We start from the raw sequence: 25,237 nt of genomic DNA on the forward strand, positions 1-25,237 counted from the left end.
AGAACATTTATAAACTATGTTTGAATACAAATGCATCATTTAGGTTGTAATTTATGTTATGTCATAAAACCACTAAACCCAAATAAAGACATCTCACCGCACATGTTCAACCCACAGTCCACAGTTCAACCAAAGATAAGGTGTATAGATGCTGATAATGTATAGATAAAGTAGAGTCTATATCTCTCCAGTACTGTAGACATGCACCCGTATTTTAAGTCCTTAATCCAGTAATCTTGTGAAAACCTTCTTATGACAGTCCAAGTGGAACCTACCTTTGAGGCCAGCTCTGGAAAAGGCACCAGCACCTCATTGAAGAGCCCAGGAATGGGTTTCAGGACCTCAAAGCTCCAGATGTACTGCAGCACCAGCACCAGGTCACCGTAGATCACCATGAAGGGGGAGGTGAGCATGGCATACTTCCGCCTGTCCCGTACAATCCACAGGGCGCAGGACCAGATGAGGAAGACGAAGGTGAACCAGCTCACATAGGTGATGCTCCAGGCCTGCCAGGGAGGGAAAATGCTCTCTCAAACACGAAACGACCACAAAACCCACCAGTCAGAGGGCACTGATGCTTCCTCTGCAAACAGAATATCTGCACTTTGCCATTTTACATGTACAGTGCAGAGAATATCCCACCATCATGGAGATGAGAGCGCAGATGTAGCTCTGCGCCATGATGAAGCTGAAAATGGTGGCCAGAGTGCGCTTTTTTCCCTCCACTGGCTTTTCGGACTCCACAGACTTCTCGCTGACCTCAACGGTGCTGTTGTCCTTTTTTTCTTCTGTATGGGGGCACAGAGAGCAAAATAACACAGTTTTGTTCTGAATTAATAGAGCTGCCTCTGAAGTCACTTCCCATATGCAGTCACTGTATGCACTGAGGAGGACTGCAGCGTTGACTGTTCCCCACAGTATTCTCCACAAAGACAGCCCTACAGGGGAGCTGGTAGCAATGAGACCCGGGCTGAGGACCACTGGTAACCTGTGGACACCTGCCATGTCACTAGGAGGAAACAATGTACTGGTCATCCACTCTGCTGGGAGAGGGGATGGTTGAGAGACCAGCAAATTCTGGCCATAGCTGGCAAATAACACAGCTATAGGTGAGGCAAAGACATGCTGCTATTGGACGATAGGCCATAGTTTGGTGTGTTTATCCATTTGTATTCTGTGAGGCACTACGAGGTACTGCTCAGGAGAAGGAGCTTCTCTCAAGGCAAGGTGAGCAGAAGAGTGTTTGGAGTGAAACTCACCAGACCCATTCTCCACCCGGTCCACTTTGTACTGCGGAGTGGAGTAGAGGTCCAGTGCCCCCGGCCCGTGGTCAGGGGAGAGGTTGGAGGAGAGGAAGCCAAAGGAGTTCCCATTGGAGGTCACTACCATTGCCTGGGGAACAATATGGCATGCTCACAAAGATGCACAGCTACTGTGCTAAAAACGACTAAATATGATGACAATAATAATAATAATAATAATAATAATAATAATAATATTTATTATTATATAATATAATTTATTTTTTTATTATACACAAGTGTGAAAAATACTTTAGGAATTTAAAGAAGTGTGCTGAACATTATGAAGTGTGGTTCTAAACCTGAAACAAATGAAGGATAATTTCTCCGCTAACAGGAGTGGGTGCCACGGATCCCATTTAAATTTACTGGCTCACCACAACTTTCAGGTCTTCACATGATGTATGAATCAAATATTCCTTGAAGTTTAGCCCTGAAGGCCTTCATTCCAAATTGGGACACTGTTATATCCTTCAGCAAGTCACCATACCTCAACATTTCCAACAAAAATGTAAATACACACACATTTTGTCACCCTGAAGGAGGGGGAATTACCAAGCAAATAAAGAGTGAAATAGTAATTTATTCCTTAATGTAACAGAGCTCCTTAAAAAGCATAAAGGGCAGAGAGGGACTTCTGTACTAACTTCAGACATGCTGTACCCATCCAGTGTGGACAGAAGCTGGAAAAGAACAGAGAATGCAGGGCAGGTTAGTGCACTATAAGCAGAGATCAGCCCGCGTTACACCCACTACACCCATTACTACCACTGATCAAAGCGGAGATCAGCCAGCCCTTTACTACCACTGATCAAAGCGGAGATCAGCCAGCCCTTTACTATCAGTGATCAAAGCAGAGATCAGCCAGCCCTTTACTATTACTGATAAAAACAGAGATCAGCCAATCTTTTATTATCACTGATCAAAGCAGAGATCAGCCAATCCTTTACTATCACTAAACCAAGCAGACATCAGCCAATCCTTTACCATCACTGATCAAAGCAGATATCAGCCAAATCTTTACTATCACTGAACCAAGCTGAGATCAGTCAATGCATTACATTCACAGATAGAGGAAAAAGCAGACATGCAAACAGTCCCGGCCCATCATTATGGTGGAGTGAAAAAAGAACCTCTAGAGTTCCAGACAGATCCAGGATGAAACTTCATATTCTGTAATACATGCTGTGTGTGTGTGTGTTTGTGTCATGCATACAAATATCTATGAAAATATATGTGTAAATATGGGTGCTCCATATTGAAAATGTATCATACCATTTCTGCAGAATTCCTGAAGATGTTAACCTTTAGAAATCTGTCCACATTGATTCTTAACAATTAATTTTAAAGCAGTGTGTGGGAGTCCTTTAAAAATATGGAAGATATTCCCCCACCCTTTCCAACAGAAAGACTGGGGCTCATGCAAAAGGTGGAAAAAAAAAGCAGTTCTACTGTTTCAATCGATGCTAAATGAGAAAGCCACAGCAGGTGCTGGCAAAACCGAAGCACTACCACCCCAACAGATAATCAGACTGTGTCTCTGATCAAAGCCAGAAGCACAAAGGAGGCTCAATGAATCACACATTGCTGGAGTAATTCCGAGCTTCCTGGAGGGAAACCATGCAAGAGGACCGGTTTATGGTTGGCTCACGTTTCGCTCCTCAGTGCTGTAACGCCCCTTCCTCCACAGGCTCCTCCTCTTCTGCACACTGTCCTCTGTGTTGATGCACTCAGGCTCTCTGCCCTCACATCCTCCTTCTTCCTCACACACCTGAGGAAGACAGTGTTCAGAGCCAGAGCTGTGAAACTGCAGCACACACCTGTACCACACAGCAGATCATAACTGCCACACATAGCTGCCCATAACTGCCCCATACAGCTGCCCATAACTGCCCCACACAGCTGCCCATAACTACCACACAGCTGCCCCACACAACTGCCCATAACTACCACACAGCTGCCCCACACAGCTGCCCATAACTGCCCCATACAGCTGCCCATAACTGCCCCACCCAGCTGCCCATAACTACCACACAGCTGCCCCACATAGCTGTCCATAACTGTCCCACCCAGCTGCCCATAACTGCACCACCCAGCTGCCCATAACTGCCCCACCCAGCTGCCCATAACTGCACCACACAGCTGCCCATAAATGTATCACATAGCTGACCACTCTCTTAAATGGAATAATTTGTTTATTACATTTATTGTCTTTGATAACAAGGCAAGCAATATAATTTCACATATTCCAAAGCAATATTGGTTTGTAATGATTGTCTAGGCAAATAATACATGCATTTTATTATCCTCTAGCTGATGGAAAGTATATAGCAGCTATGTGTGCTCAGGGTCAACTGTTATTAATTAAATAAATTTAATTATGTCTGATTGCTCATTAACTTCTATATTCAGAATGCATTTTCAGCATGGTGTAGTTGTGTTCAGTCACTAATAAATACTAGTACAGAGAGATATGCGGTTGGATGGCACAAGGGACACACCCTTCTATGTATGTGTGTGCCCGTGTGTTTGCATGCCAGTGTGCGCATCTGTGTGTGTGTGTGTGTGTGTGTGCATGTGTGTGTGTGTGTGCATGTGTGCGTGTGTGTGTGCATGTGTGTGTGTGTGCGTTCAAAATTAAATTTACAACTTTACCTGGCAGGAGCTTTTTTTAGAGTTAGCTGCACCTTGGATTGAGGTCTGTGCCTTGTTTATTTTGTATGAAATATTTACATATATATATATATATATATATATGATCATAAATATGATATATTTATAATGAAATTTTATTATTAGTGGAATGTGAATACAAGAGGAAAAATCTCACCACAGCAAATCAATAACGCATTTGGTCCAAGAGGTTTGGGTGGGGGGTATGGGGAAATCAATCACCTATAAAATGACCGAGTGCAGCCCATTACATAGAGGAGTGCTAAGTGCAGGGCTTGTACTGTACATGCGAGAGAGGCTGCAGACCAGGCAGCAGGGACCTACCGTCACGATAGGCTCCTGGAGCCAGAGCCGGATGAGCGTGGCCAAGGTGTAGTACAGCACGAGCAGCATTATGGGGTTCATGTAGTGGTGCCACAGCAGTTTGGGGTGCACGCTCAGTTCCCACGTGCAGGAGCAGTTGCTCCGGATGACGGTGGTAATGCCGAACGCCCTGGACAGAGGAACAGGAAGAAGTGTACTTTACTTACGGGTCAAATGATAATAGTCAGGAGATCAGTCATGAATACCTTTCAGGAATTTTCGATGAACTTGCACCTTAAAATAATTTTTTAAATCCTGCGTTGAATATGCTATAAACTCAGCTCTTTAGTTTATCTTTAATAACCCCTTTTTTTTTAATTAGAGCACAATATTTCCCATGGAGCTTTTGGGAGAACAGGTTCTTTATTCAGCTACCTGCACATTAATAATGTATCAGACTCCTCCTAGAACACAATGCATTAGAGGAATTACTGTCAGGAGCTTTTGAGTTCTTCACTGCCCAGTATCGATTCCTATTTGTCCAGAGATCAAAAGGAGAGAGTTCTTTCTGTCATGGCGGCCAGACCCCCAGCCAAAATGACAGTGCTAGCGTGGACGGTGGCTTCCCGCAAACACCAGGTCTCTGAGGTCTGTGAGGACCAGTGGGGTGAGTGGCAGGTTTGAGGCATAGCATAAAAGAAAATTGTTTTCCCATTGTTTTCATACTTACGTATAAGGTCTGTTGATGTTAAAATTTTGGACCTTGGAAAGAAATTCCCCAGAGAGTGAGGAACAGTGGAGTGATGGTGGTTTCATTAGAGGAAGCTTTCCAGCAGCTGGGAATTCCAAGTGGCGTCACATGACCAAGCCATTGTGAGGTCATTCAGGAAGTAGGGTGGAGGGCTAAATCCCATTACCATGGTCCCTCTGGGTCAGTACTCACTAAAGCCTTGTCCCTGTCATTGCTCACAATGACAAACACCTTCTGGAAACAATAGCCACTGTCTGACTGGATCTATACTTATAAATACACTTAACTTTTTCACACACTTGACCCACACCAGTGCAAAAGGCACATTTTATTGATCTTTTACATTACAAGACATAGTTTAGCATCGGCTTCAGCAAAGGAGCCCTCACAGAATGTTCCAAGATTTCCACAGTGTCCATCAAAAATGTGCTGCTCACAAACTGTAACAGAAGTGTGGAAACAGCCATGGGGAAAACCAAGAAAAACTCCACACAAAACTGAAAAACCTTTAAGCCAGGATAGGGAAAACACGAATGCTAAAATTTTATTTTAATAAAAATCCTAAACAGCTTTGTAAAAAAACAAGTGGTAAGTTTCTGTTGAATAATGAATCTTTTTCAAGTCAGTCTTTATGAGCATGAAGGACCATGTGACATTTCCTAGTTGGTTCTTATCATTCCATAAACTACAGTAAGCTGTGCTTCATTTTTAAAATACACTCAGTGTAAAATGAGTGTGTTCTGCATATCTAAATGCAGAACCACCACAAGACGTGTGTGTGTTATGCTTCTAAACACCATCACAGCAAAACATATGCATGATGGTTATTTAAAAGCACAGTCACTGCAAAACATGTGCGTGCTGCATATTTAAGCACACCGTCACTGCTAAACATGTGCGTGCAGTATATTTAAACACACCGTCACTGCAAAACGTGCGTGCAGCCTGTTTAAACACACCGTCACTGCTTTGTTTTATGATTGAATGGCCTGTCCTGTCCCTGAGTGAGGGGTGGACTGGAGGAAATACTGGACCAGGCTATAATAGGCATAAAACCATCGCTCTGCAGTCTGTACTCCAAAGCACCCAAATTAGAGCCTGCAAATCAATAGCATCTTGAAACATCAAGGGCAGAACACAATGGCGAGAGCTGCAGTGACCACCACACCCCAGCCTCACACAGTCCCACTGCTGACATAGGGGCCCCAGCGCAGAGCACTTCCAGAAAATACCATGCATCACACATGTTTCTTAGTGTCTAATTATTATTATGATATATCAGCAGGCTAATAAGAGACACACTATTACAGACAGGACACAGCAGTAATATCAGCACATTTCTCTAGAATGTCTCATTGAATTCACTCCCTGTCTCTCTGAAAGGGAAAGTTAAAATTTTAAATAAAAATGACATTGAAAAGCCAACTAAAAGTCTAAATAAAGTCAACAAAAAGTCAGCCATCAGTCCAGATAAAGCACACATACCCCGGCCTACCCTTTTCCCTCACCTGGTGGCTCTGTCGTAATGAACGCTCTCCTGAAAGAACTGGAACTGGTAGAGATAAAGCACAGTCAGGTGTCCGGCGCTGAAGATGGCCATCAGCACGCACAGGCAGCTGAAGATGAGGTTGTTGAACGTGCGGCCGAAGGACCACCAGGTGCACAAGCCCAGGAAGGAGAAGAAGTAGACCGCCGAGGTCACGGAGGGCAGCATGATCCCTGGGAGAAATGGCGGAAACGGCGGAGAGGACGTTAGGAACCGTATGACAGCAATCGGCCTGCCAGCTCACCGGAAGCAGCCAGTTCCCCTGTGTTTCCCCACTATTGGGAAATAAGCAGCACTGTATCTGCAGTTGGGCTCAGGGGTTGGGTTTAAATGTGCTGTAAGCTTATAAGTTCTTCTTGACCTTGACTGCAATTAATATCTAGCTTTATAAGTAGTTGATCCATGGATAGATAAGGGCTATGCAAGTAATACTGACTAGGGGCTATGTAAATAAATAATATTTAATTTGAAATGGACACACACACATACACACACACCTGTCAATCCCAGTAATACTGTTATAACAACTTGTCCAGCCGTGGTAATGAGATTGCCGATGATGTCCTTCACTTTGGATGCTGCACCTGCCACCAGGTGAAGTATCCTCATCTTTGTGCTCTCCTTTGGTTCTTCCTCCTCTTCTTCGTCCAGATCTTCATCATCTTCCTCGCGCTCGTCCTCAGCGTCAAAGTCCTCATCGAGCAGTATGTTCTCCTCCAGATCCAGCTTTTCCTCAGTCTCTTCCTCTTCATCCTCTTCCTCATCCTGGGGGCGTGATTAAAGCAAATAGATTATGCCTACAACTCAAGAAAGGCTCACACCTCACTGCCAAACTATTGTGTTCTACCAATCTCATATCTAATATTGCTGGTGTGGACTGTCGCTCCAGTCTTTTTTCTGGGCTGCATAATGCAAAAATGAGCACAAAAATCCACGAATGAAGGTTCAGCGTTTTCAACTGTAATATCCCAATTCTTATCTGCAGCACAACCCCACTGGTGGTTAAAAAAAAACAAAACAAAAAAAACATTTTTACTCCTGCCAAAATAAACATCTAACCAAATAAGGGATAGATGGCTGTGTGTGCAACATATGAAAACCCTGGCACTAGCTGTAGCAGGTTTACCTGAGGACACCTGGCTTCACTGTAAATGACTGAGGAAGCAGTAATCTCACAACAGGTTTGGTGATCTGTCCAAGGCGCTGACAGACACATCCTCCTCGATAATGTCAGTGACGCACGGGAGTCTTGATTACATGTTTATTTTGTGGTGCATTGTAAGGGTTAACTGACAGATATTTAAAAACATTTATTCTCTGATATTTATAACCTCCCTTGCAGCTCTAATACAAAGACATGGTCAGCTCTGTTAGGGCAGAAATTGTGCTCTCCTGGTTCTCAAAGTTGTTGAAAGATAATGAAAAAAAACATAACATTGTGTAGCACTGTACAAGTGTACCCACATATTTGGTATATATCCAGGATACTGGGTATTCAAACACTCTCCTGAAAACATTATGAGCAGCATCTAGTGATATTGAGTAGAACAATGGCTGCAGAAGGAATATTTAATAGAAGATTGGATGTTTGCATTCCCAGGGCACATGTGTGAAAGTACAAACCTAAACAGGATAAGCAAATATCCAGCAGTGTAATTCCACAATACTGTATGTTCAATAAAAATACGCTCACATTTCAATACAGTAAATAGAATTTTAACGTTTGATCTGTGTATGTGTGTATGTGTTTGTGTGTGCGTGCGTGCGTGCGTGTGTGTGTGTTGTGTGTGTGCGTGAGTGCTTTCCCTACAGGAAAATGATACTTGGGGGTGCAAGAGAGACAAACTCAGCGGTCTTCAGTTCAAACATTGACAGAAGACTTGACTGGGACTTGAAAAACACGTCTCGGTCACATGCATGAACGCAACGGGGCTACAGAAGAGCTTGCCATGGTGCAGTCTATCTGTGATGAACAGTGAAAAGTGAAGGTTTGCTCCTTAGTTTTTAGATTTAGGATTCAGACCTGAAGGGCAGGATTCATCAATGCCACCACTGCTAAAGCAAGGAGTGCAGGTGCGTCAAGAGCAGCACTGTGAGCTGCTTTCCTCTCGAAACCGGTGACCTTGAAGTGCTTTTAAATAACTGCACACGCCATAAGTTCCGCCTGCTTATAGCACTGTGGTCCTGAGCATCCAAAGTGAACACCATTTGCAGAAGTGCACGGGCATGGAAAACATAAGGCTGAAAAACGAGATCGACCCAGCAGGCTGAGGGAAGCGCTCGTAATGAAAACTGGGCTTTGGCCTTCAGAGGTGGAGCCTGACACCTGTGATGAGGATCTTTCCACGGGTCAGACAGCCAGGCCCACAGGCTGCAGCCTCTGCATATTTAATGATAATCCAACATGCTATCTGTACCAGCACACAGCTGCTCAGGGGCTTGAACAGCTGCCTAGTTCTGGAGGAAAACAAACAGGACATTTTTCTAGTCGTTAACCCGCATCACCTCTCTTTCATACTGTATCTGTTTTCTGTTCATTTTTTTTAAGGCGTTAAATGAAATATCCCAAACAAGCTGTCATTAAATGGAATGCATCTATATTTTGTTTTTCCAGGTTTCCCTGAAATAACATCTTTCCTGCAATAATTTTAATGTGAATTACTGTTTTTAATTTCAGTGATCAAACAAAAATATATTATTGAATTTATTGCAACCTGTTAACATTTTGGCTCCTTCACATTTTATATGGATAAAAATTAAATGTTTTTACATGTGGATCAGTACAGAGAAAATGCTGATTCATATTAACCACAGGTCTTGACTGGTTTATCTTCACAGCCACAATCGCTGCTGTGAAGAGTAAACCAGCCCTGATTGGATGTGTACGTCACATGACCCCAGGTGTTTAAAAAGCCTTTGTATCCAAGAAGTAGATTTGCTCCCAAAGAGAACTGTGTTATGTGTAGAGCAGGGTGATTGGCTGCTTCAGTGACCAGTGCCTGTCGAACAAGGACACTGTCCCATGAAGAAAACCTGGATATCTGAGAGAGGAAAGAGGTGATTGGTCTCTGCAGCGACCAGTGTGTGAAAAGAGCTGCTGGATTGGCTGACCTGATCCTCGCTTTCAAAGTGGATGTTGTCCTTTGCCATGTCCTCGCTGGGGGGCTTTTTAACCAAACTGCGGCACAGCAGCCAGGTGCCCATTCCTGCCATAAACATGCCGATATCCGGGATAAACACACGTATGCCATTACCCGCGTCTGCTCCGTCCACACTGCAGATGGAGGGAGGGAGGGAGGGAGGGAGAGAGAGAGAGAGAGAGAGAGAGAGAGAGAGCAAAAGTCATTATGTTATTGGACCAGATCCTGTCAGTGAAGGACAAACAGTTACAGTGAAATAATAACAATTTCACTAGCAGATAAGAACACCACTTTCTACATTAAAATGTAAAACAATATGAGGAGACAAAGGACTTCAGCTTCATAAAAATATGACTCAAGCAAATCATACAGCAAGATTTTAAAATGCACAAATTTTCATCGGCCTGACTAAGCTTAAATCTTTAAACATTCAATTTGATAAACAAACAAAGCAGAAAACAACATTGCCAGAGGCCAGCATCAAAAAAAGGCTGTACAATGTGCAAAAAGCCAAGAAATCCCAGCTGAACTGAACAGTGTTTCTAATGAGATCTATTTACGCGTTTAACAAAGCCAGGCCTTCCCCATATTCACTCAACATATTGTCTTTCAAAATGAAATCAAACCCCACTGAACCCAACTGATAGCGTAATTAAGGGCTGAGATTAACTTGTGTTTTAAAAGCTGCCTCAGTGACCTCTGGCCCCTCAGTAAAAATGTGGTTTATTTTCCACCCTAAAGGCCGGTGAGCTCTGAAGCGCTTTTTGCAGATCCAGCTCTCGTTCTGTTCTATGAGACAAGGAGGGAAGCGGCATTCTGGCTGTGGAGTCAGCAGAGCCTGCTCTACGATCAAGACTCCCCAAGACTTTCCACAAACCACTTTCCACAAGCATTAACCCCCCGGGTCATTTGGCTGTAATTGAAATGAACAAGAATGTTTTCTGTGTAAAATAAATATGAAAAAGTAACAATTATTATTTGCAATTATGTCAAGGGAAAAAAGCTGCCCTGAGATAAATGTGTGTAGACTGAAACATCAGGAGAAGGAAAACTAATTTAGATATAATCACCTACTTTGTATTTATTATTGTTTCAGAAAATTGTCCATCAAGTAAACAGAGGAAGTGTTGATCTTTAGGAAAGCCAACCACAACAAGAGGCAAACTCCGTAGCCGCACCAATATATTTCAAACTAAAGCGGAATCAGATCTCAGAAAACTGTTTACAAAAAAGTGAACAAAAGTAGTTGTCCTGTTGGTGTGTGGTGTCTGTGTTTGCTCCTCGTGAATGTTAACTTTCAGAGGTTCCATAGTGGAAAAGTGCTCAAACCTTAAAGCGCAGATATTTTCTGCATAAATTTTACGAGTGGCGAAGCGCGCTAGTTAACGCACTGTGGAAACGCCTGAGAGCTGGTTGGCTCTTGCTCTTCCGGCCCACTCAGTACAAGCCGCCCTGTATCACAATGATTCCAGTGTTGCTGTTCTAAATCTCCTTTCATCTTGGCAAGCTCATAAAATCACATAACCAGGCAGCCAATGCACTGCCTCCTGTGGTGTGTATGTGTGTGTGTGTGTGTGTGTGTGTGTATAAAAGAAGAAAGTACAGAGTGGTAAAGAACTTTCACTGGGTGTGTGTGTGTGTGTATGGATGCTGGGAGGTTCAAGTCACATGCATCACATAGTTTCCTGTGCTTAAGGGGAACTGCAAGAGGCCAGAATAAAAATGCACATTGTGACAGTGGAAAATATATTCCACACAGCAGAGAGAGCTCCCTCAGCCACAGCTGTGAGAATGAGCAGGGGAAAGGACAGCGGATCCACGGACACACAGCGGATACGGGAATTCACAGCAGATCCTAGGATTCACAGCACATGCGGGGAGTCACATCAGATCCACAGATTTACAGCAGATCAGCAGATTTACATATGACATCAAAGACACCAAAGGAATTTAGTACAGCACATACGTATTTTAAATCTGACATCAGTAGCTAGAAATGTTTTAGTCACATGAGCTGAGTATTTGTATATAAGACAATGAACATATTCAGAACTACTAGCACTATGCCTTAGCATCAGTCCTAAGAAAATGACCAGCAGGCTCTCGACCAAAAATACATTTTACTGAGGTGTAGAAACATCAACTGAAAGATGAGGTTCACAACATGGAAAAATTAAATGAAAAAAAAAGGAATTTCACATTGTTTCAAACAACACAATCCTGAATAACCTCTTGTTTTGTGAAGTGAAGAAAACAAGAGCTTATTCAGGATTGTAAAATCTTAATTTACTTCTCATAAAGATTCAATTTTCACATGATAGGGCTGTGTTAACTGAAAGTGCAAACATATGAGGGAAACCAACTAGAATTTCCATTGTTAATTGAAAAGAAGGCTGGCAAGTTTTTTATTGTTTCATTTAAGATGCTGTGAAAGGATTGTATCAGACATTTTTGTTGTTATTTAATAAAAGGTTGTGTAAGATACTGTGTGCAGGACCGTAACTTCTTATATAAAATTTCCACTGTTAAAAGAAGAACAATACATGTGGCATACCAGGCAATACTGTTTAAAATAGTTTTCTTCCCTCTGACACTATGAACTGGTCACCTTTTCCACCATTATAACTGTTGAGAATACTCCACCATAACATGCATCACTCTAACTTGCATACTTGAAGGACCTGGCCTCGGTGTAATTACCTGTAATGGAGTCACACATGAAACATGAAAATCTCTCCCATATGTGGAAAACTGAAACATGCTAAATGAACTGAGCTTACAGTTCTGCATCATCAGTATGCTAGTAACACTATTGTGCAAGATTAACAACTTACCAAACAATTTTTTAGAAAGAACTACAAGGGTAACATTCCATCTTTAATGAAGTGATTAATATTTATGCTAATGCTTTCAGTCTCTGTCTTTAGAATGACTGTTCTGAAGCTTACCTTCACAGCTCATTTCTGGCACTGACCCATTCAGTACCTGTGGAAAATCCCACACCTCAAACACGAAGATGTTTGATCTTATGGATAATGTGTTAATGTGATGAAAGGAAAAATAATGGACAAGTTGATAAATGCGCAGTGAAACTGACAGTTCAGGGTGACAGGCTGTATGGCCACCCAAAAAGAGTCAGATCACTTCAACCAGATCATTAGCCCGCAAGGTACATTTCATCAGGTTGGGCCACTTTAATTAATCATGCTGTCAGCACGCAAGAGGTCCCCACAAAAAGGACAGCTGTAGGGAGGGGACCGTGAGAATCACACTCAGACACAGGGCCTGCAGAATTGTTTCAGTTTAATACCCCATAAAGCATATCTGCCTATGTTCCTGGTGTTAAAAATAAAGACATTAATAACAGACCTTAGGGGAAATGAAAACTGTAGGGTGAGGCTTTCTTCTGCCTTTAACCAAACACCCCCAGTCACTTCATTCACCACAGAGATGCCCATTTCCACGGTCTCTTATCCAACTTCCTCTGCCAGACAGACTCTGAAAATCTTTTTGTGTCGCGCTCAAATGGTATGCTTGTATTAACTGGATATTTAAATGTCTGTTCATTTGTGTAAAAGCTTTCAGCCTTCAGCAACAGAAGAGGCCAGGAAGTCTGTGCTGAGTATCTGCTGGGAACTAGTATGAGTAAGCGCCGATGCTGGAAGCTCGATTGTGTCTGACCTTTTCAACAGCATGTCAAACAAATGCCATTTTTGCAGAATATCTTGATGGCAGACAGTATCTGAGATTTCGCAGAGGAGTCACAGGGCAACAGACAGATTTATTTTGTCAATTACTGTCGAATGTACACAATTTCACATTACGCAGCCGGACATTGACAGGAAGAACACTGCTGCAATGACAGCAGTTTCGGCTTAAACTCTTAGCACCCTCAACTGCATAGTGAATCTTCTGCCTTACCTGTCAAAGCCCAGCTGTCGCATAGACTTCTCCCAGGTTGTACCTATGGATAAAATAGCATGAAGAAAGTCAGGGATTACATTCTGTCTTTCATGGGGGAGGAAATGTAACTGCGGCATGGTTAGTTTTAGCAGAATATATTGTAATAGCATTCAGGTATTAACAGTAAAATTTGTGAAAGACGACAAATGTTCCAGGTTTTTGAACTCTCTTCAAAGCATAACAAGCATGTTTGCACAGCCTGGATGAACTAAGAAGTAGCAGCGTTACAAATGGTGTTTACAGGTATATTTCCAGGTATTATACTTCCAAGGCAGGAAACTGCACGGCCAATTTTAGCTTTGTTTTAACCCCAAGGCAAATCCATCATCAAAGTCGTCGCGAAACCATTTAACTTGATGAGAAATCAATATGTCAGAGTCTTTTATAAGTTAATTAGCTGAACAATTAGGTGTTGAATTACCACACTAAAAGATACACTCCTATTGAGTAGTTTAAAGTTGAACCATAGCATTGGCAAACTAGTGCACATTTCAAAAACCAAAAAATGGGTGTAAAAATTATTTGAAATTCTAATGTCTGAGATATCTTCTTATGTCTTTGAACACCTTACATTCAACTCTTGACTTTCATTAACTTTGGTATGAAAATGTAATTTTGAATTTAATTTGTAAGGGAATTTATTTAATTACTCCTCAATTATAAGTGCTGCTTATATTAGTCACCTACATGTTTAAATAAATAAATAAAAATAGTTTTTTTATTTCCTGGGATGGCAGCACAATATATTGAGCTTAACATGCGACATTCTCAGGAAAAAGGTTAAAACACAAGCTGATGTACCAGCACTCAACTTCTCACTGATACCATTACATGACTAGGTTACAGATGTGCAACACATCTGATCAAATGCCCATGTGCCTTTAAAGAATTAGGAATACACAAACCAGAGGATCACATTCACAGGTTCTTGTAAAAGTAAACCGGCAGATGAGTCTGCATAAGCAAAGGAGATTGTAGATCTTCTCTGAATTTCCATTCGATGAACATTTCGGAGTTACCAAGTCCAAAGCTTTCCATCTCTTCTGAGTAGTGTTACCAGCAGTGATCTTTATGATATCCAGCAGAGATGGATCAACACAAGGGAGCTTTGTGACGATTTTAAGTTAGATTGCCTATTAAGTCATTAACAGAGACATTCACTGTAGCGATTAATATTTCAATAAAAACCTATGCGCCAGCAGAAGCAGAATTATTTTAGGAGCCTATTAAATCAGTTGCCTGAGAAGCACAGTTCTTTATGTTGCTGTGCTGCATAAGTTTCGACTTCAGCAGCACTAGGCGACTTAATGCAGCAGACCCATATAAGCCTTTGCAAAACTGTAACATCTTTAATGGTGATACCAAATCATCCTTTACTCATTCATACGAAACCTGGCTTATTACACTGAAATGTTTTCTGGAGAGCTGGCTGCCTCTCAGCGGTTAGATGGAATTAGCCCCATTGATTTGTTATCTTAAATAGAGGCACAGAGATGGTTCCATATTGCTGAAATGAATTGTGTCATCATTCAAAGGGATACATTATTCCCATAATTATATCTCATTTCTCAAATATACGCAATATGAAACACCACAAAATATACTGCAAAATGATATAAAATGTGCAATTGAAATCATATGCATGAAATGGGTTTGAGCGATAAGAGAACTTAATTAAGAGAAAGCATAACTCAGTCAGTCTATATACACATACAGCATTAACCTTCACAGTAGTACTTTGTTACAGATGAAGGCACAGTACCTGATAGCTTTAGATACAAAGACGGACACAGTTGTGCAGGAATTCTCTTAGCATGCATCAAGATATATTCTGGAGAAACACAACCCTAAATAATACAACAGCTCATTAGACACTGACAATTACCTCAACAGAGCAAATAAAAATAATGGTCAAATTTTTATCCTAACATGGTTTGCGGCTAGTGCTTTGAGACACCTGTCCTTTGTGAAAAGCACTATACGAATAAAGCTGAACTACCTTAGTGTCTGGTTAGCACTGGCAGTGGTTAACCAGACTTTATAAAGAAGCATTTTTCAGAGGGACTAATACCTGGTTAAATAAAGACTAACTAATAACTATGTGGTGTTACAAGCATAGGAAAACCTATAAGCCTGTCTTCAATAAGCATAATGCCGGCCAAAAACCTCTAACTAGGCCCTACCCCCTAAAGGTTAACCTCTGAACTGAACTTCTGTCAAACTGTTGACCTTACAGTGGTAATGACACCCATTTCACACTTCAGCTGAGCAAAGGGCTTTCCCTCTCACACAGCCAAAAATAGCTGCTTTGAGCCCTGGGCCTGGCTTCGTATTTCATGTTAAAGCGCTCATTTTTAGAGACAAGTTAACCTGCACGACCTGAGGAAGGAAATCCTGATCACAACAAAGCGGCTGCTGGCTGACAAAGCCACTCAGTAATAATTCACATCTGCGCTCGGTGTTATTGTTGGCAGTTCTGCGGAGTTCTGCGCTCGGCATCTCCAGAGAATCATTACGTGGTCAGCGTGTCAGCAGAGAAAATAAAAGGCTGTTAATTGAAATGTGATGGAGAGAACAATAGTGTCACCATAGGAGAGGGATCCGAGCCAAACTCATATCAGGAAGAGCTGTTACAAGCTCTGAAATATCACAGTAACCATATGGGCTAAGCTTGTTAATGTTCACCATCTTCCCTTTCTCAGTCTCGCCTTTTCTCGAACTCTTCAGCGTAGGGGGGTGTCGGAAAGCCCCCCGCCCCCTCCCCCACCACTATTTTTTACACCCTCACTTTTGTTGTTTATGTCGTTTATGTTTTTAATTTTAACCAGTCTCTCATCTCTCAGTTTAGCACTGATAATTCAATGTTATAAAAAAAGGTTACAAATCAGAAAAGTTACATGTGAAATGTTTGTGTAACGAAGGACTCTGTGTTTGGACCCAGACACTTCTGAAATAATTGCAGAACCCTTGTTCAGACACACAATGAGCCAAACATAGATATAAGAACCATGCTGTTTCTTAACTACCACTTCCATTGCTGAAAGCACAGCTTTTCAATTATACAGTAACATTTGACCTTTTGTAACAGCTCCAGTGTTTAAAATTGCATGACATAATTTTGCATAATACAATCTGATAACGTATCCTACACATCAGATTCCAATTAATAATAAAAATATTTGTAATTTTTCTAAGAATAAACAAATTGATTCAACATTTTCAAAAGAGCTGAAGTTTCAGAGACTGAAGTTTCACTTTGTGGAGTTGAATTAATAACATACACTTTTTTTTATTTCACATTAATATGAGTTTAATTGCATCTTTCTGGTTGAGACTACTCCTGTGCCCAGCTGTAGTTCTCAAAAGCTGAGAACTCTCACTTCTTTTAATGCTTCAACACACTTTTTGTACAGTAAAGGAATCCTTTTTCATCTCCTTGCATGTGAATCCTCAGCTCAGAATGTCTTACAGAAAGGGCTTCTTGTACTTGAGTGCCCATTAATCTACCTTGCCTGTTTTTACGGGCAGCCATTGGTGTGCTGCAAACAGTTTAATGCGATACAGTTCTATTTCCAGTCAAAAGGAGAGGGAGAGGCCTTTTTCACCCTGACTGCCAAATATCAGCACTATGTACAGCGAGGAATAGATAGACGGAGGAAGTTCAGAATTCAGTTTCGGAAAAGTCACTGATCCACTGCGGCTGAACGCGTCTTGTGGAAATATCATTGTCTCCATATCTGATGAAAACCCGTGTTGGTTGTTGGCCAGTTAACACGCGGCTGCTCTGTGCTCACTAATGTTTCTTAGTTAAACCCTTTGAGGCTCTAATGGGCTATTTGGCTCCAGTAAATATAAAACTGAAGGAAATGGTGTTGAGCGTCAAACACTCGTAGCTCTTTGTGTGAAGAACCACTTCTCATTTGTTTAGTTTTCTAGGGCACAAAGATGTCACAGGGAGAAATACTGTAAGACATAAACCTCAGCAGTCAACAGAAATTAACACAGTAATAAATTAAGTCTTTACAAACTGATGTATTACAGAATGTCTAACTGCAATCTTTACCTCACTATAAAATCAATATGCTACCTAACAATTACATAGAAGTAACTGAAACGTAATTATATATTTTTAATGCTCAAATATGACAATTCTTCAACCATACAAAACATTGCAATTGTTGTTCTTAAGGATGCTAATGCTAATTAATTCCCAATCTGTACTCATATTGGGAGCTTGTTCTTTGTTGAAAACTGGCTTGCATTCAGCCAATAGCACCAAAGAAGGAAAAGCATTACAGCAATGTGATAGGAAGATATTAAGCATTTTACAGCAACTTTGGGTTATGTACTGTGGTGCGTAGCTGCTTTTTGGTTATACCTTTATAATTTATATACAAACTAAATAAAAAATGACATACACACACAAACATGTGCGCGTCCGTGTACAGTGCATATACATACTATAAGCATGTCTTCGGTGAAACAAAAGATAAGCCTTTCATAGAAACAGGATGTACACTTCCTTCGAGAGACGATGAAGATATTTCCTTATCAATTAAATGTTTAATTAAACTGAAGAAAAATAAAACCTAATCCAAGTGAAAATGTTAATTAATCTGATCTACAAGGGTGGAAAGTTCAGATTTATGTTTGCGTGCTGTTAATTGTGACTGATAAATAGAAACTGTCACTTTAATGACTTCATTAAAGCCACTGAAAGCAATTGCTTTGTAAATCACACACAGCAGATCTCAGTGCTGTCTCTTGGTTTTGTTCTTCCCATTGACTCTAAGGATCTGGGCCTAACACTCTATAGGATGCACCTGCCATTTTATGTCCTGTAGAAAGAACAAGTGAACCAAAAAGGAAGGTGGACTGGAGGAAGTAGGGATGAGAAAAGATGGCACAACTACTCAAAGAATGGATGAAGAAAAGGGGAGAAACAAAGGGTGGGGAAATGTTAGAAAGAAAATAAGATATTCATGCATGTCTGTCTTTTACTCATTGTTCAGCAGATTTAGTTTTGAAACAGCATATTCTTGTAGTTCTGCTAAATTAACAATAAGACCTGAAATTAATATTTTTTAAACCTTCCTTGTGAAAAGTAACTATTATTTCAAATTGTATTAAGTGCACCTGCTAAAAACTACATATTACAAAAAAATTAAGTTAATTGTGAGTTAATTAAAATTGTAATACTGATTCCAGAAAGCAATGATTTTACACTTCAAATGCACATTTCATAAAATAGCTTATTTAACACTACTTTGTGGGAAACCTTCTGAACATTTATAAGGTAGGTGTAATGCATTTGAGCTGCACACAGCTGCTTAATTATCTGAAATTCAGATAAATGAAATCCATAGCTGGATCTTTGGTTATTGCCATCAGATGTTAGGGATTTTTTCCTTTATAATTTTATAATAGGATAAAATTATTTTTGTTACACCCAGGAGCCAAAATCTACAGATTGCCTCATTATTTCTATATTCTCTCACGCATGCACTCTGACTACAACTTCTACTTCTGACTACAAGGTTTCTTTCACTACACGGTAAATTATAACACCATAATTCTTCCATATTTTGAGTTATGAACGTTGGAAGCGTAAATGACAGTTAATTTCCCAATTTCAGATAAGGGGCAACTAGACATTAAGCAATGTCAAAGACCAGTTTTATGTGACAGAAATTTCTAAAGCATCAGAATACAGAAGCCCAGTTTTACCCCGGACAGGTCTGAGGTTAGAATCTGGCTCCTATAGGGCTACAGTACCCGAGTGCCAACCTAACCTAAGTCTGTGCATGTAGGGTGAGCACAACGCTGGTCACTGTGCCAGGTAGACAGGCTCAGTTCAAGTCCCGACCTGCCTACAGGGATTCCTCCCCCAGACACTTAAACATCTGAGTAACTGCTGTTATGATAGTCTCCTTTCTGGACCGTTCCCAGGTTCTGAAAGTATAAGCAGTATAAACAGAACAGAGGAAAACATCTGGACATCAGTTCTCCAGGACCAAGGAGGAAATTAGCTCCTCAGACTCTACTCAGAAGGGTCTTCAGCTCTCTTCAGGTTGATTTGGATCTTAATTTGTCAGCAGGAAGAGAGTGCAGTGTCTGCATGGCAATTTCCTGGTATGAAGGAGTAAATAAGAAGGACAGAGCCTATTTAGTGCTTCTTAAACACTGCTAACTGCCAGAGATTTTATCCCCCATATCATGGGAACTCTGACAGAATAAATGCTTTTGGTACTTCCCCACTACTTTGGTCAGACGTGCGTTGATACCCATCTTTAGGTACAGATACACAGCCCTGAGATGAGGTGTGCTTTGCTGACCATGGGGAGGAAATGTGTATTTCTTCTCTCTCAAAAAACACTCACATTTTTGAGAGGGTGGTGGTTCCAGGCACCAATGAATAAGTGGATATAGGAATGGATGTCTGAGACCTCAGCCCATTGTGTTGACAAAGGTCAAGACCTGAGATCTGGTCCCTTGTATTTTAGGTACTTTTACCCTTTGAATCTTCAAACTCCAAAATTAAGAATAAAAATTCTTCTTTCATATGACTCCACTTATTTTTTAAGTAATATGCAATAATTCTCACAGTTCTGCAGAAGCCAATTTCAGTCAGCACTAGTGTCAGACATCAGTATTAGTACATTTTTATTACATTTTTTAGCCAATGGTTTGATCTGATGAGCTTTTATATCCACAGTGTTATTACCTCTGAAACTATTTGTATTAGGTTTTTATAAAATATTTATTTCGGAGTATGAGAGAGGGGATTTATAGTTACACATCCAGTATTCTGAAGCCCCTGTCCATACCTCACTGTGGGGCAGGGATTTGACTGGCATATGTCAGTAAGATTTATGGGGACTGAGCGTTGGTCAGTATACGATGTTCTGTAAGGTGTAAGGCCTGTACTCACAGCTGAAGTGGGGGTCAATGGCTTTCCTGGCAAGCAGGCTGCTTATAGTGATCTGATAAATGATCTGCAGTATCAGGAAGGTCACACTGATGCAGCACAGCGACTTCAGCAAGCGTCCCGTGTGGCCTGGAGGAGAAATGACAAGATGACAGGATGAGCTCTACAGTTCCAAAGTATTAACAGCATGACAGAAACACACCGAATGAGGTCTGATATAAACCCTGGTACAGTCCACACCCCGTGGCACTGTACAGTGCTCAGACTGTCTGACTGAAGCTCTCTCTTTACACTGCTCCAATTTACAGAGTAGGCAGTTCCTCTCAGTGCATTCTGGGTTTTCCGCTTCTCTGCAGTTTCCCTGTTAATGGTTCTTTGGCGCGACTGCAGGTGCCATTACGTGACATCATAATAGCCCTGGATTCCCATCAGGCTCTGGGGTTTGCAACCTCCATGGCCAGCGTGGCAATTATTACTGACTTCAGCTGAAAGGTGCTCGAGCAAATCACTGATACGAGGCCCCAGGTTTCGGCTGTCAGAGAGGAGGTTCGGGTGGGGCCACCTGTCTGTCTGTGATTTAGGAGTAATGGTGTAGTGCTGAAAGAGGAGCTGCGCTGTGAGCGGCAATATCCTGTTTGTGGTTTCAGAAGTGACAGCCATCATAGCAGTACCGATTTAAAGAACACAATGTGCACATTACTGAAAACACAGGACTGCACAAACGATTCCACTTCTGACATAAATGTCCTCTCTACTTCAATAGAAAAAACATCCATTTGATTTCCCCTGCTCCTTCCGTACCTGTGTTGCATTTGATAGACATGGATCCAGAGGGCAGAAGGTGGCTGGATAAGTGTTTGGCAGAACAGCTGCATTTGGGACTCAGTGGGAATGATTTCAGAGGGAAAAGGGAACCACCATTGTTACTGGTTTAACCCTAGCAACCTCAATACTGCCAATACCACCAGGCCAAAGCAGGCACTGGCACTTGTTTGGAAGAAAATAAAACAATAGGGAATATTAATAGCTGCTTCCGTTAAAAGCCAAATGTCTTAGTAATACCCTTTAGGACAATGTAACTGTTAAAATGAAGTAGAGGTAGTTTTACAAAGTTCTTCCTTGATTTTACAGTTTGGAAAAGCACAAAGGAAAAGCTCAGTGCCAGATGCATTGTGTTGTTATTGGTCTTATGGCACAAATGCTTAATTATTAATGTCTTACCAATACCCAGTTGACATGGCATTTGTATTATGTATGATATACCTGTTAAGCTAAGAGCTACAATATGTATCTATATGTATATGTTTGCACATCAAAGTAATTTCTTGAACTTTCTATGTGATGTTCTGTCATCTCCCCATGATGTCTTTTATACGGCTGCTCTCCAGCAAAACTGACATTCGTTACTACAGGGTTACATCACAGTTACTCCTCAAGTCTTACCAGTAATTCCCGCTAAAGCGTTATGACTCCACTAACCTGTAATCTATCATGAAAAATAGTTACTGCCCTATAACTCAAACAGCACTCAGGGGACAGACATTTTTTTTAAACCACAGACACAGAGGATTTGTCGGGCAAAAGCCACAGACAGGAAACAGAGTCTTTGTGCAAACACTCCAAGGAGAGGATAAACACTTACAAGAGGTTTCATTTCCTTTAAAATATGCGCGACAGCTCTGTTGAACTAAGTACAATTGGCCCTCTTTTCGAGACATCACTCAATGCAGTTCAACAGCACAAGCATTTTTTAAAAACGTTTTCTGTGAAATAAAGTATTGAAATAATAAAATGGCAGCTTGTTCTCATAATTCAAAGATAACATGTCCAGAAAGTAATCAGGAGGTTTGTTTTGCACATTTAAACAAACCAAACTAAATCATAATGTAAATAATTAGCAGTAGATCATAGTGTTGGCTACTATACTGTACCTAAATCAGATCTTCACATTGTTAACTAGCTACAGTAACTAGAAATCTAGCGGACCAAAGGCACCCCATAGGTGGCGCTTCCAGCGAAAGTGCCACCCAGAGCCCGCAGGTTAGTCCCAGCCTGATCATGCAGCAGCTACTCCTCAGCTGACTGGGAACCAGTCATTGGCGTGTGGCAGAAGTGTCAGTGCACATTGGTGTGGTCTTCTGGGGAAGCAACTGCTACAGCACAGCTGTAGATAACTCTACAATGAAATTACATTGTGGCTGTTTGAACACATGAACTAATTATATCTACATGGAACTTCCCTGTGTACCCCCACACCACATTTATCTTATAGCCAAAGATCACAGAGCCCTGCATCAAGCTATCTCTATAGAGGTATCTTTATGGCCTGCTGCACCGAGGGAGATTAGTAATCAGTTGGGTCTTACTCACAGAACCGCACTGAGGGTGATTATTAATCTGATTGATTGATCTCACCCACAGAACTGCACTAAGGGTGATCAGTAATCAGATTGATTGGTCCCACCCACAGAACCGCACTGAGGGTAATTAAGTAATCAGATGGCTCACACCCACAGAACCGCACTGAGGGTGATAATTAATCAGATTGATTGGTCCCACCCACAGAACCGCACTGAGGGTGATTATTAATCAGACTCATTGGTCTCACCCACAGAACCACACTGAGGGTGATTAAGTAATCTGATGGCTCACACCCACAGAACCGCACTGAGGGTGATAATTAATCAGATTGATTGGTCCCACCCACAGAACCGCACTGAGGGTGATTATTAATCAGACTCATTGGTCTCACCCACAGAACCACACTGAGGGTGATTAAGTAATCTGATGGCTCACACCCACAGAACTGCAGTGAGAAGGATGAGTAATCTGATGAAAGAGTGGCACCCATATAAATGTTACTGGCCACAAAGCTGTTTATAATCTTTATCCTGTATGAAATGCTTAGGACACACCTAGACAACAGTCATTAATGTTTAATGTTCCTAATGCATTGGGTGTAATTTATGGGATGTTTGTTCAGACTCTCTGCTGCAGTCTACAGTCTCAGCCACGGCAACGCACCTCCAATCCACACATTTGTGCTGGGATTCTTCGAGATTATAGTGCACAGTGGCTGAATCTCTGCTTACTGCAGATAAGATTTACGAATGCATAAAAAGAAATTAACACCTTCCAAATCCATCAAAAGAAATCAAATGCATCTGTTACCAACCCTCAGCAGCATGTAATTTGGAAACAGTTTATAAGGCTGTTAAAAATGTTTTCCAGGCTCTACTGGAGTCCAAAACCATCGGGCATAAATTTGAAATGCATTACCCAGCAAATATCCACACAATAGAAAGTTGATAGTTGCACAAGAAGCAAAAATGACAAGCAAATTTCTTATTTTGTGGAAACAAAGTGGCATGACTGGCTTACAGTAGCTACAAAGAGCACTCAGGCAAACTAAATGTTCCCTTTCAGACAATGACATCTTCAAGGTTGACATTTAAAACAATTGCATGTATAATACATGCATATTTGGATTTTATCCCCCTCCCCCACATTAAAAAGGAGAAATGCTATGTCAATATTTCCACCCAATGCACCTGCCTAGCTCTTACAATACATTCAGAAAAGATCCTCTGTTGAATGTATGGAATCTGTTGAAAGTGCTATTACTATACTTCATAATGGCCAGTCCACAATATTTCCAACCTATGTTTGTGGAGTCATCATTTCGCCACATATTCATAATAAAGCCATAAAACCAAATTACCGTGAGCTTCAGATTTGAAATGCACTTGCAAAGCCAGGAGATTGGTGCAGGATCTGAACCAAATGACTGAGGGAGGTAAAGAGAGGGAAGGGATATTTCTCTGCTTTTAATCAGAAAGCATGTTTCATATTAAGAGGTAGAGCTGCAATACACATGCATCCCTCTCCATGCACCTGCAGACCTTCTGGGTAATTTGTTAGTAGTTATGGGGAGAAGAACACATTTTCATAGATGTTCCCTTCCTCTGATGCAGCATCCATCCATCCATTATCTATACCCGTTTATCCTGGGCAGGATCGCGGGGGGTGCTGGAGCCTATCCCAGCGTGCATTGGGCGAGAGGCAGGAATACACCCTGGACAGGCCTCCAGGGTGTATTCCTGCCAGGGTACACACACCATTCATTCACACACTCATACCTATGAGCAATTTAGCATCTCCAATTAGCCTAACACCACACAGCCACATTAACACCACACAGCCCACATTAATGCAACACAGCGTACATTAACACCACACAGCCTATATTAACGCTGCACATGCTATATCAATGACACACAATTCAAATTAACGCCATGCAGCCTACATTAACACCACACAGCTCAACTTAACATCACACAGCCCACATTAATGCCATACAGGGCTGAGAGAATCTTGCACTAACACTAATTATAAAAAGCCGTGTGCCTACAGACTCGCAGTGTTGATGCACTCCAGTAAACCACACGGTTTTTTACACATAACCAAGATCAAAAGGGGAATATTACTCCATTACACAGAACTCCCCTACCTGTCCCATGGTCTCACACTACTTTCTTCAAGTAGGCGGTCTGTGGCAGGTACTGTAGTGGATCCCTGATCAAACATGATATGGAATGACTACATATAGATTTGGGAAAATATTTTAAAATA

General features: G+C 41.4%; 1 protein-coding gene across 1 annotated transcript in view; it reads right to left on the reverse strand.

Moving 5' to 3' along the window:
* Positions 1-25,237, reverse strand: part of LOC118233933 (piezo-type mechanosensitive ion channel component 2-like) — an 82,217-nt gene that overhangs the window by 42,332 nt on the left and 14,648 nt on the right. Inside the window, exons 3-13 of the mRNA XM_035430094.1 lie at positions 20,609-20,734; positions 13,636-13,678; positions 9,686-9,848; positions 7,072-7,339; positions 6,537-6,747; positions 4,299-4,467; positions 2,953-3,072; positions 1,949-1,984; positions 1,260-1,392; positions 643-788; positions 276-506 (exon numbers count right to left, since the gene is read on the reverse strand). Of these exons, the coding sequence (XP_035285985.1) occupies positions 276-506; positions 643-788; positions 1,260-1,392; positions 1,949-1,984; positions 2,953-3,072; positions 4,299-4,467; positions 6,537-6,747; positions 7,072-7,339; positions 9,686-9,848; positions 13,636-13,678; positions 20,609-20,734 (1,646 nt within the window). The remainder of the gene's footprint in view (positions 1-275; positions 507-642; positions 789-1,259; positions 1,393-1,948; positions 1,985-2,952; positions 3,073-4,298; positions 4,468-6,536; positions 6,748-7,071; positions 7,340-9,685; positions 9,849-13,635; positions 13,679-20,608; positions 20,735-25,237) is intronic.

Source organism: Anguilla anguilla, chromosome 8, assembly GCF_013347855.1.
Source record: "Anguilla anguilla isolate fAngAng1 chromosome 8, fAngAng1.pri, whole genome shotgun sequence".
Lineage (NCBI taxonomy): Eukaryota > Metazoa > Chordata > Actinopteri > Anguilliformes > Anguillidae > Anguilla > Anguilla anguilla.